The following is a 13849-nucleotide window of genomic DNA, read 5'->3' as shown; positions in this document are numbered from 1 at the left end:
TTCGTTTGTAGTGTTCACTCCGTACATGTCATTTTAATGTTGCGAGCCGTTTGTTTATGCGGCATTGCTACCGCGACGGAACTCGTGTTCCATTATTACTCGTATTTTTATCTTGTCGATATTGGTGAAAAACAAACAAATATAGTGAAAATACTATGTAACTAAAATAAATTCAATACTAATGAACACTAACTACTTTTTACTGGTGGTAGGATTTCTTGTGAGTCGGCGCGGGTAAGTACTATCACCCTACCTATTTCTGCCGTGAAGCAGTAATGCGTTTCGGTTTGAAGTGTGAGGTAGCCGTTGTAACTATACTTGAGACCTTAGAACTTATATCTCAAGGTGGGTGGCGCATTTACGTTGTAGATGTCTATGGGCTTCAGTAACCACTTAACATCAATTGGGCTGTGAGCTCGTCCACCCATCAAAGCAATAAAAATCAATAAACAAATTAATGAATTTGAAAATAGAATTCCATATTTTTAAAATAAAATCCATTTGAGGTTAGAATTTATTGCCAGAAAATACAAGAACAATCTTTTAAATGGCCAGTATTGCAAAATGGCAACTTCATAGGTAAAGAAGAACATTTTACTAAATAACTATACATATTATTATCGCTTACAAAACCAAAAATAGACACTTAATTGAGATTTCATATGTTTCTTGAAGTTCACTTAATTGTTCTAATATAATTATTATTAGGGCATAATTTAAAAAAACACAACTTTGTACTAGTCGTAGAGTATGTTGCATCCCGAACCTGTAAGTATTAACATATTTACATATTATTACAGTCATGATGAAATCATCCGTGCCGCCGTTCTCTACAATAAACAGTGGGTTGACACTTAAAATTCCGTTAAAATTTAGTATTATACTGTATATTATGGGCAACTAAAAGTGTAAATAGCTTATGATCGATTGTAAAATATGTTATGGTTTTTTTTTTTTTTTTTTCCTACCTATTCTGATAGCCTTGAGAGGCTATTTCAGCTTCACCCTAACGTTTGTAGGTGAGCTCGCGGGGCTCAACCGGAGAGTTGCTAACACTGACCCAAGAGCAGTGCTTCGCAGAATCTACCACCGGATCGGAAACGCGACCCACTGAGAAGATCCGGCGAGAAACTCAGTGGGCTGTGTCTACGGGTTAGTTCGCTCGTCGAGCCCTTCGTCGCAAGCGACGGGTTCGACGAGGACGGTGACCAGTGCTTGTGGTGCCTAAAAGCACCGTTAATGGATCAGGAGGATCCGTAATGACGTGCAATGTTCTGGTAATGAGATGTTTAGAGTATGAATGAATTCAGTATACTTATAAGCTTTAGTTCACACCACAGATAATAAATACACTTAAAATATTCACACTCTGAGATGAGAAAAGACCGTGTCAATTTAAAAAAAGTGACACGTAGTTTTCTACTTGCCAATCTATTTTGTTATGTCATTAAATTGTTATACATATTACAGACATATTATAGTTTAGTTATGAAAAAAACTGAGGAGGATAGAGGTATTGTGTATAGTAACCGCGTGCGTGTTGGTAATTGGTACGAAGCCACCAAACTAGAAGAGGTAATTACCTACTTTGAACTGCGCTCAAAGTTATGAGATGTAGTGCAACTCTCTTTAGGTTTAGATAATTTTAATACTTTGATTAGTACTGAAATCAGCGTTGCTTTTTATATGAATAATGTTATAGCCACACTTATTAATATTTTGAGAAATAGCAGTAAAAATCTTGTGACGATAACGAGGTTTGCTTTAATTATCCAGTTGCAGTCGCATTTTCTAAGTTTGCGGGTCCACCGCGTGTTATAAGCTTCGCATTTGTATTATAAGCTTCGCATTTGTAGAAGCATCTACTGTCTCAGTATGAATTAATTTTTTTTAAATTTAATTTTTAATAGAAATTATTGCCAGAGGACCTTACACAATAAAAGTCTGTTTGGGTTTCAATCAGAAGATATGATTGATATGCGGCTATCTTGAGCCACTATTTAGAGGACCTTCTATCACTTCCACTACTACAGTAGGTACGCTAGTACATAGCGGTATTCTTATTAGATTTCCTTTTTTATTTTTCTTCCTAATATTTTGGAATAACGTAGGGATATATTGGTGTTTTTTATTATTTAGGAAATAATGTTTTTTCATACATAGTTATTTTAAAACCATGTCACACAACATCGCATTTCGGCCTTATAGTAGGATATGTCGTCACGCACACACGTTGGTATAACTCTGCTCGAATTTTTCCTCGAATTTGAGATAGAGAGTCGTTACTCTTACCCAGTTGAATCATTGAAAAATCGTTAACTCGTGTTCAACAGTAATCTGGCCCGTATTAGGAAATGCCTATGTCAAGTCAGGTAGACGGTTGTGGGCTTTTGATGTTGATAATTGTGCTTGATAGCCGCTTAACAACAAATAAATCACGGATTCGTCTGGTCTTTGACGCTAACAAAATATAGATTTACATCGATTAGTAAAGTAATCTCTACACAATAGTATACTACTATATCGGTTTAATTTCGCTTTGATTGTTTTTATTTCATTATTTCCGATTTTTCAAATATTTTACAGTTTATCTTGGTTTCGCACGACTAAGTGAGATCATTTTCACGATGAGATGAACCTAGTCGCTCATTCGTGACCATTAAAGCTGTAACGATTCAAAACGTTCGAAGTATTATAATCAAATTTAAATAAGAAACTTGAGGTTAAGTCGTAAAAGTAGTTTACCTACGTCTACGAGTCAGGAAACCGATGAAAATAATGCGATAGCATCATCATCATTATAATTTATGTTTTCTTTTTCAGTACAAGCTTAATATATTTCTCGAACAAATGAAAAAAGGCGACCTCATGCTAGCACGGTTTCGTAAAATGACGGAGAATCTTAACAAGCCGACTGTGTTGACACAATCGTCTGGAAGCATTGCTTTCGGGGCTAGGATATCATTACTCGCTCCCCACGTACCCGGTAAATTTTAAAAGAAATCAATTTGTAGGTCTGACGTTTGTACAAGTTGGTTTCCATTATGTTTTTAGAAGAACATGTTTAAAGAAAAACGAATACTTTTAGCGTCAGACCCACCAGTGGAAGGGAAAAACGGACTGCTTCTTGGTGGTAGAATCTCATCCAACGACATCATTCGCTCTCAGGTGTTAATTGATGGTTGCTCTCTTGTTGGAATGCCAGATCTGAAGCCGGTTGAAAGTAGTACCTTTGTAATTACTAGTGCAGATTACTGTAATAGAGAAGGCGAACCTTTGAAATACAATCAAGAATTTTTATTGGCATTATCTTCGTCTCTCGATAAAAAGGTAATCTTCGTACATTTGTCATTTAATATTGTAGATAATAGTTGTTCGAATATTCTTATGCTAAAAATATTGTTATTATTGATAAGGCCGAGCAAATATGGACAAAGAGCAAATCAATTTACCTGATCCAGATCAGTAACTTATTCAATAAAACAGAATAGACGGGCCAGCAAAACACGGGACAAAGTTGCTGGCCTCCAGAAAATTTAATCTTGGTAAAAGAGCCATACATTTTGTTACGGAAAATTCTGTTCATTTCGATAAGCTTTGTCTTTCTTCGCGAATTTACCTGACATATAATATAAGATAAAACCTCAGAAGACTGATTAAGACCCGTAACAGATCTCATTTCATTCGTAAGAAATCTACTACTGAATAAAGGACCTCTCCTATATATATTATTTATTTATTATCTCATAATTATGTATTCTATTATAGGACATTTAACGGCCGTCTGGTGTAGTGGTAAGTGACATGGTCACTACATAAGGGGGTCGCGGGTTCGAATCCCGCCAAGGGAAGATATTTGTATGATAAATATAAATGTCTTTTCCAGGGTTATGGATGTATATTAAATATAATATGTATGTGTATAATAAAAATCCTTACATTTATTTCCGTTATCTGGTACCTGTAACACAAGTTCTTTACGAACTTATCACGGGACCAGTTAACGTGGCGTGATTGTTAGTAAGTATTTATTTAATAAGTATTTATTTATTTATATATAATTCTATATTTAGAACGTATTTGCTACGTAACTCATAAAAAGCGACCTGCGTACACTCCCGAAATCACAATATTTTAATTTGAAAACGAATTTTCCAAGCAATCTTGTGTTAATCACCAATATTTTTATTATTTATTTCACAATACATTTTTGCGTAATGACGATAATGTAGATATTTTAACAGTGGACGTTTTTTCATGTTAAAATTTTTTTCGTGTGACCTTATTAACATAACAATGTAAGAAAGTTGAATTTTTAATGAGGGAAGTTGTTGTTATTTGGTTTTCGGTGCTTTTCCTTGTACGCATTTACGTAACATTTCAGCCTCTATATATACGGTATGATCCAAATCCGATACCGGGCCTTTGTAGTTTGTTTCCCTTGTACCTGAGTGAACATTTTGTGTCGAACACACGTTGGCGAGTGTTGCCGATACAGAGTCCAACAATCACCCGATTTGAACTGGAAGGGAAACCAATCACAGTGAGTAAATTATTATTCTCAAATTCAATCTCAAATTCTCAGGATCAAACATTTTAAAATTAAATATATCAAAATATGTTTTAGGAACTAAGTCGGTAGTTAGTGTATATTCAATAGGTACGTATGTGCGTCAATCAACGTTCAATACATAATAAACGTACAAGACTTAACAAATGTTCACGACTTACTTTCATGGTGAAGGAATAAATAACACTGTGTAATAAAAATGAAATCCGCGAAATTATAATTTGCGTAATTATTGTTGGTAGGGTTGGTCTTGTGAGTCCGCACGGGTAGGTACCATTACCTTGCTTATTTTGCCGTGAGGCAGTAATGTGTTTCGATTTGAAGGGTAGGGGTTAAAACTGAGAGCTTAGAACTCATGTCTCAAGGTGGGTGGTAGCATTTACGTTGTAGATATCTATAGGCACTTAAGACGAGGTGGGCCGTGAGCTCGTCCACCCATCTACGCAATAAAAAAGAAACAAATGTTGGCGAATAACATCTTAGTTGTGTGTGAACACAAAAACTGTACAGTATTTAAACAATAGAATGAATTTAATAAGCGCGAAATTAAAACGAAGAAGTAGTTTTAATTATGTCTATGACTCGCGAAAACCGATAAATTTTAGTTTTAATGAGAGTCGAAATCTGAACTTGATTTGCTGAGCACTTTAGAGATTTAAAGAGCACTTTAGATATGGTAATATTTTGAATAAGCGCTAAAGTATTTTTTTTTCTAATAATTATGTTCATCTGTCCTGTTCTAATTAGTTGTTAACTCTTATTTTGGTTTTAATCTTGTTTCCAATGGTCACAGCTTACATCACATTAATAACTATTATATCATCATACATTACTTGATCCCCTAGACTTTATATTGTATCGAGGTTTGGTGCTGGCAGTGAAAATAATTCTGTTTAGATTGTGAAATTAAAAATGTTATTCATATACCTAAGTATACAAGCCGTACTCGCCCGCTTCGCTGGGCATTTAAAATTAACATTATTATTTATTGTCATTATTATTAGGGAATCCAATACTCATATAAATATTAGCCTATCCATTAAGTACATGTATTTTCTACATACCAAGCTTCGAGTCAACCGGATGCATGGTTCAGTAGGTATAACGGAACATCCGTAAAAACCACTGTAGATTTATATATTAGTATAGATTTCTGGTTTAATTGTCATTATCATTCTCAGGTGAACGAGGATGTAGTAGTAAATCATTGTGCGACAAATGTCAACCTTGGTATTAATGTAGGTTGCTGGGCGATGGGATTTTATGGAAAGGTAAGACAATTTTTTAGTATGGAAGATTATATGCCTCTTTTTGCGTCAATCTAATACTTCATTTTCCAGAAAAGGATGTACCTTTTTAGCTTTTTACAGTAAATTTCAGCCAATAGCATTGAAAAAGTCGGCTAGTCATATTATTAGTTGTTCTTGATAAACAGAAAGGCTTTTAACCTATCTGGTATCATGTGGTCTCTAGTGCCTATAGATGCTTCAGCGTTTATATTGAGATTCGATTACTTGAAATAATGGTCCACGGGAAATCATGTTTATTTTTATTGTTTTAACACTGTAACTTTGCTGATTATATACGGTCCAACTTTTATGAAGTACTTCACGAAACCCAAAGACAACACAACGTAAAAGCCACTACTTACCTAGAGACATGAGGTCCAAATTTAAGTTGTATTATTGTATTGAATTATGGCTGTCCGTCCGGTGAAACCAGAACGCATGATTGCTTTGCAGTAGCGCGAAAGGGTGGCAGCTTACTGTGTGGATTCACAGGCTAAAACCAGTAAATGCTAATTTTGAAGTCGGCCTATCGGATAAGACGTCCGGTGCATTCATGTTGAGCGATGCACCGGTGTTCGAATCTCAGGCGGGTACCAATTTTTCTAATGAAATACGTACTCAACAAATGTTCACGATTGACTTCCACGGTGAAGGAATAACATCGTGTAATAAAAATAAAACCCGCAAAATTATAATTTGCTTAATTACTGGTGATAGGACCTCTTGTGAGTCCGCGCGGGTGGGTACCACCACCCTACCTATTTCTGCCGTGAAGCAGTAATGCGTTTCGGTTTGAAGGGTGGGGCAGCCGTTGTAACTATACCTGAGACCTTAGAACTTATATCTCAAGGTGGGTGGCGCATTTACGTCGTGGATGTCTATGGGCTCCAGTAACCACTTAACACCAGGTGGACTGTGAGTTTGTCCACTCATCTAAGTAACAAAAAAAATATTGGCGAACTTAGTATAATGATAGAATAGGTGAAACCCATAGTTGTTTTTTACGACCCTACGGGAAAACATGAAGTGGTGCTACTCTAAGCCGGCTGTCAATACACATTCAAAATGTTAATTATTTCATCAACAACAACAACAATAAGCTGGACAACCGATAACCGTTGGGGTAAACGCGTTCTTGAGTGGAGACCGCGAACTGGAAAACGCAGTGCAGGACGCCCAGTGATGATCTGTGCAGGGTGGCTGGCAGGAACTGGATGAGAGAAACCGAGGATCGTGCACAGTGGCGAACAATTGGAGAGGCCTATGTCCAGCACTGGACTGCTATAGGCTGATGATGATGATGATGATAGATGTTGTCCATGACCACCACCCTGCCTATTTCTGCCGTGAAGCAGTAATGCGTTTCGGTTTGAAGGGTGGGGCAGCCGTTGTAACTATACTGAGACCCTTAGAACTTATATCTCAAAGTGGGTGGCGCATTTACGTTGTAGATGTCTATGGGCTCCAGTAACACCAGGTGGGCTGTGAGCTCGTCTACCCATCTAAGCAAAAAAAAAAAAAATTCATTTCATTGCATAATTTAAAGTAATTGGTGAAATTATTTTGAAGTTGTTTTCACCAGTGGCTTGAAATAATCCATTGGCGTGGTTTAATTGTAATCCATTGTCATTTATAAACATTTTTGACAGATCTGTGCACCTATCATGAAGACATGCCTTGATGTGTATGGTCGAGAGCTTCCAAATAATGTATGGCAAATTTATACGCCCATAGCTAATTAGGAACATTCATTGACTGTAGTTTAGAAGATAAAAAAATTCTAGATTTCATTAAAATCTATTTTTATTTTTTTTGTTTCACGTCGTATTATTTTATGTACCTATATTTTACTTTTATGAATAAATCATTATTATATTTTTTTAAGAAACATGCATGGCTTGTGATTTATAATAATTTAAGTCAGATTTGAAAAGAAGATTTCTTTTGTCCTAGAAGACTGGTGAATATCATTAGAATGAAACGTAAACGTTTTTACTGGTGGTAGGACCTGTTGTGAGTCCGCGCGGTTGGGTACCCCCACCCTGCCTATTTCTGCCGTGAAGCAGTAATGCGTTTCGGTTTGAAGGGAAGCCGTTGTAACTATACGTGAGACCTTAGAACTTATATCTCAAGGTGGGTGGCGCATTTACGTTGTGGATGTCTATGGGCTCAAGTAACCACTTCACACCAGGTGGCCTGTGAGCTCGTCCACCCATCTAAGCAATAAATAAAAAGCAATAAAAAAAAACGTAAAAATATTTAAGTTTATACAAATTAGTTTCTAATCGACACTCTTAGTCGATTTACAGTTTTCTCTGCCACGAGTTTGTATAGAAAAATTACAACGTTAAACAACAAATATGTAACTGAAATCATTAGATTCAATATAGTCGCTTCTTAATATGCGGCTTGAATTCTAAAGTCTTTTTGTTGTTGGAACTTATTGCGTCTGCCGTCAGTAACATGAATAAGTCATACCCTTCGTTATAAGAAATGATCTAAAATACTGTGATCATGAATTTTGAATGAAAGTATAATTCTCGATTCGATTTCAACCTTTTATTGATGTTAAGTTGGAAACAGATTGCATTCGTGTCTTACCAATTAATTATGTTAATTTCAGTTTTAGCATAAGTCAAGTAAAATATAGGAATAATCGTAACGCGATCTTGTTCTAATATTACATAAAGTTACTAAGTCTATAAATCCTCATTTGATTCCGTTGCCTGATAATTTATTAAAATTACTGCCTAAAAGGACTTTTTGGCGGGAACGCGAGGAGTGAAGTTGTGTGATTTGTTTTATTTCGTCTATTTAGTGTTTCTTCAAGTTTAAATGTGTAATAACGGTGGCTTATTAACTGTTTAATATCTGTGAAAGTGCACAAATGTGGGAAAATGAAACACAGTCGCTGGACGTAACTCTTTGGGACCCTCCAAAAAATCCACTGAAAATTTTTCAGTAAATGACCACCATTTTACTGAGATTATATTTCATCCCATATCATCTCATCTCATTTCATTTAATTTTATCCCAGTTGATTAATGTCTCAAATTAATTATCTTCATTTCATTTCACTCCATATTATCATTTTTCATAAAAATAAGAATATAAATTAAAATAAGACGTGACTTAAAAAAAACCGCCAAAAAGCGTAACCGCATAAAATACTAAATTTTCTATTCTATCAGCCCATGGACGTCTACTGCTGGACATAGGCCTCCCCCAAGCCTCGCCACAAAGACCGGTCCTGCGCTGCCTGCATCTAGCGGATCCCCGTGAACCTCAATAGGTCGTCGGCCCACCTTGTGGAGGCCTACCCACGCTACGTCTTCCAGTACGCGGTCGCTACTCAAGAACCTTCTGGCCTCAACGGCCATCCGTTCCGCGAGAAATGTGTCCTGCCCACTGCCACTTCAGTGTCGCAATCCTTTGGGCTATGTCGGTTACCATGGTTTTCCTGCGAATCTCCACATTTCTGATTTGATCTCGCAGGGAAACTCCGAGCATAGCCCTCTCCATTGCTCTTTGGGTGACCTTGAGCCTTCTCATAAGGCCCATTGTGAGCGACCACGTCTCAGTGCCATATGTCATCACTGGCAACACACACTGGTCAAAGACTTTCGTCTTGAGACACTGGTATTTGTGATGAGAAGATTTTACGTAGCTTTCCGAACGCTGCCCATCCGAGCTGGATTCGACGGTTGACCTCTTTTTCGAAGTTGGTCTTACCTAGCTGGACAGTGTGTCCCAGGTAAATATACTCGTCAACAACTTCGAGCGTAGAGCCTCCGATCTTTACTGGAGTGGGCGCTACATGAGCATTCAACATAATTTTTGCTTTTTCCTTGTTCATATTATCAATAATTAATAACAATTTATTAGTAAAATACATAATATATTTATTAATAATTTATGTTTGAAAACGAGCTACATAATCGCCACCCGCACCAGTAGTTCGTGATTACCTCCGCGCATTCATTGTTATAAAGTGAATATATAAAAAACCAGCCCGATTACGGGACGGAATACAAATAATAACTTTCACGAATAAAATCCAAAGTTTTTGACGGTGTAACTGAAAATGTTTTGTTCTACTTCCGCAGACGACGAGTAAGTACCCAATGACGTTACTTGACCGCATAAAATCGGCAACACGAAATCCTCCACCTTTTTTTTTTTTTTTTTGTTCATGTACTGGGCCGACCCTCCTACGAGGTCCCCGCGCAAAAGGGGCGCGCGGGGTATGTGAGACTCAACGATCTGCATGGTGTTGTGAGCAGACCGCGGGCCCAAGGATTTTAGGGCCCACCCACTAAACGACTCCCCTGCACTCTTATACCCGACGTCCGATCCCCTCCGAGGTCAGAACCCGGATGAGGTAGGGGGGCTACCGCGGTCAACACTACAACCAGACGGCGCGGCTCACCCCAAGGACGCCCAGCCGACGGAGCCTTCGAGGCGAATCGAAGGCTCTGAAACGTCGGCCGTCTCGGTACGGCAGCCCGTCGGGCCGCCCAGACGGTGCCGCTGGTGTCCCGGAATACCCCGCTGGACCAGAACCAGCCTGCCGGGTCGGGACGCGATACACCGTCGACCGGTCGCTCTATTCACTCCACGGCAGCGCAAGGATCGAGGTTTTTTTTTTATTGCTTAGACGAGTGGACGGGCTCACAGCCCACCCGGTGTTAAGTGGTTACTGGAGCCCATAGACATCTACAACGTAAATGCGCCACCCACCTTAAATCTTAAGTTAAGAAGTCTCATCTTATTTCCATAGACTGTCTGATTTGTGCCCAAACAGACTCTAACGTATGGCACTAGTAAATATTTCAAAAATTGTTCAACGCACGGTATTGAATCGAAACTAAGCTGAAAATTACTGAAAGTTTAATGTGCTGAGTTCCATTAATTAAACTTTCAGTAATTTTCAGCTTAGCAGATTTTTTGACATAAAATTTTTATTTAATATTTCCGTTGCAAAGTTAAATAGTCAGGGGTGAATACACTTTACGTTAGTAGTAAAATTAGAAACGCATATTTCACAAACTATGGACTTAAATAACAACCACTGAAAAACTCATTTTTAGACTAACGTACCTAGACTAACTAGACAAATACCTAAAATATTTTTTCGAAAAAATCGCTGTAACCTACATAATTTTAGATATAGAGGGATTTTTTTAGGTACGCAACCCTAAAAGACATGTAATTCCTAATTGGTTCGAAGTAAACAAACATCTGAATTGAAGAAATGTTATTGTTGGTTCCGAGTTGTAGTTCAATTTAAATGTCTCCAAGTTTCAAGATCTCAGTGTATTTTCGAGTGCTCTCTTTCGATAATGAGCGTATTTCATTGAATCCGGGGAGCCATTGAGTCTCGGGACATGGTACAAGTTTTGATAAAAGGACTTGAAATATCCGCTGAGCCCTCGCTGTATTCCCTTTCATTATCTGGCTTTTCTCGTAAGCTTTTTTCCATTTGAAAATTGACTTCGTTATTGATCCACAATCCTTCCTTTTCTTGGAGTTCTTGCTTTTTCATTTTTTTTCTTTTCATCGTTGAGTTGCTATTTATTACACGACGTTAACTTTAGTTTTATCTCTCGGAACTCCAGGGGGTGTTTCCTTGTGTTTGTTTTTCGACAGGGTAAATTATGTTTAAACACAATTAAATCACAGATTTTTATCGAACGACATTATTCGGAAATATGTAATGAATTAGTGGACAAACTGAACCATTTATGGTGTTTTTTTCTTCCACTAGTAGAATTAAGTATGTCGTAGACATAAAACACCAGTCGTCAGTGACTATGAAAATTGAAGTAGGTATTGGAAACGTAGGAAATAATTTAATGACAATATAAAAAACACGAGATTAAAGCGTAAAAGCAATGTTAATTAATATCTGAAAGGACTAAAATCACGTAAGATTTTCTTATTTAGAAAAATTTGCCAACGGAAAAGGCTATCTACAAGCGAATTCAGAATTTCATATTTACAGCGAAATATCTATAGACTGATAAACTTAATTGACGCACTACAAAATTAACGTAGTTTTGTTTGAAGTGAACGTTGTGTTGCTACGTGTTCATTCGGCTTACTCGAGTAGAATTCTTGAGGTATTATGAAAATTTTATTATACTCCTCCTTTCTGAATTTACGCACGTGGAATCCGCAATGAACAAAATGCACTCAAAACATGGGGACTTGTATCTAACTCATAATGAGTGATGTTTAACATACTGTGTGCATAATCCCTTCATTACATACCATATACATAATTCCTTCAAAAGTGGATGTAGATTGTAGAATAAAGTTTGTACAATTCAAATTTAATTTAAATTCGAAATCATTTGTTTCGTTTTGGACTTCATTGAACGTCCTTAATGAAAGGCACAATAAATTCTACCACGTGTTCGAAGAAGGTCCAAAGTTTAGACAAGAACTGAAATTAAGTGTACGGGCTTTTTTTTTAAATATTATTTATGAATTTACATTGTAAACTATTATAATTTTAATATGAGTTCTCCTCTGTTTGTTATCCGATTTTTTTTCCGTTTAGAAACTTACGTCTTGTTATTTAGGAAACATATCTGTTTTTTTTCCGCCTTTTCAAAAAAATTTAATACGAAATTTAATTTAGTTTTATTTTATATGTGTAAGCATTACATAAAACCCAAACTAGATTTTAAAGCGTCAGTGAATTGAGTCGAATTTCAGCAAGTGAGCGAGCACTAATAATAAGCATAAATACTTTTTTGTGAGTTTTTCTTTCTTGAAGTCGCAATCTTTCATAATCACAGCTGGTTTACTCCGTGCCACAAGAGACAGTAAACCCAATTTGTATTTATATTATTTATGGTACATTACATGCCTAAAATGCACGCGTTTATACTTTTTTCCTTCGGTGCTGGATCAATAGCAGGGTCTCAATGGCAGGATTTTATAATATTTATAAATTAAAAATGTTATTTCTATAACAAGGATGAATTAAAATAAAAGAAACAGGTCTGCATTACCGAGCCCTGGCCAAAGATTTCTTCTCCTTATTGAGTTAGGTGTCGTGATAGTTTTTCTTCGGTCTACGCATCCCGATCCACTTCAGAGATATGCAATTAATTTGTGGGCCAAAATTTGTCCTTTGATTCCCCAATAATATAATTAGGGCCATGTATTACGATTTCTACACGAACCTTTTTCTTTGTAGCACGCATGTCAGTTATGATAATGATTTTATTATCATAATATTATTCCTACATTACTGTGTAACGAAGAAATGATAATACATATATACAACTACATGAAAGATAGCTAGCTAACTTGAAGCAGAGTATTTTTATGTCATATACCTATACAGTATGTGAATTAAAATACCACTTCATCTTACCAGCTTCATAATGGTGTATATTCTGCAGCATAGCATTGCATCGAAATGGAAAGTATCACGAAGTCACCCTAGTCTTATGTCTCCTTATTCATATATATTTCAGCCATTTTACTGGAAAGGCTAGATGAAATTTGGGGTATATTTCCTATATGCAAATGACTATGCAGCGATGATATAAAACTGTAAATAAGAGATCAAAATATCTCCGTTTCACATATCTTAAGTGGTTTCACATTTTCATTTAATTTAACACTCTTTGACACAATTTTCATTCAAGTTTTGATGTTTATCTGTAAAAGTAGGCCTTTAAATAAATAGCCTTTAAATTTTTTATTATTGGATGGAAATTCTGAAACAAATCACGATATAATATCCAATAGGTTCTGTAGTTAGAGAAGAGAAGTTAAAATTGTAAGTTGCGAGGTTACATAACAGTATTTTCTTAACTTAGCCTGGTTGAACACGCACTTGTATATAATCTATATTTCTAAGCTACAAGAAAAATAAAACAGTGATAATAATGAACACACAGATTAATTAATAAAATTGAAAGGTTAAATGAACTTGGAAAGAACAACGCAGCCACGTTACGCCAGATAA

General features: G+C 36.5%; 1 protein-coding gene across 3 annotated transcripts; it reads left to right on the top strand.

Moving 5' to 3' along the window:
• Positions 1-1392: 1392 nt before the first annotated feature.
• Positions 1393-7749, top strand: LOC101744573 (cilia- and flagella-associated protein 161). Of its 3 annotated transcripts, none has more exons than XM_021350692.3 (7): positions 1400-1575; positions 1911-2032; positions 2824-2986; positions 3089-3330; positions 4385-4543; positions 5752-5841; positions 7509-7749. In XM_021350692.3, the coding sequence occupies exons 3-7, from the start codon at positions 2851-2853 to the stop codon at positions 7599-7601; spliced, it is 720 nt and encodes a 239-aa protein (XP_021206367.1). In that variant the 5' UTR covers positions 1400-1575; positions 1911-2032; positions 2824-2850; the 3' UTR covers positions 7602-7749. The 3 variants fall into 3 exon arrangements, with proteins under 3 accessions (XP_004930175.1, XP_021206367.1, XP_021206366.1); XM_021350691.3 differs by having other exon boundaries at positions 1911-2036; XM_004930118.5 differs by lacking the exon at positions 1911-2032 and having other exon boundaries at positions 1393-1575.
• Positions 7750-13849: the final 6100 nt, after the last annotated feature.

This window comes from Bombyx mori, chromosome 5, assembly GCF_030269925.1.
Source record: "Bombyx mori chromosome 5, ASM3026992v2".
NCBI classification, from domain to species: domain Eukaryota; kingdom Metazoa; phylum Arthropoda; class Insecta; order Lepidoptera; family Bombycidae; genus Bombyx; species Bombyx mori.
Note: the sequence above shows the minus strand (reverse complement) of the source record. Positions and strands in the feature narration are given on the sequence as shown.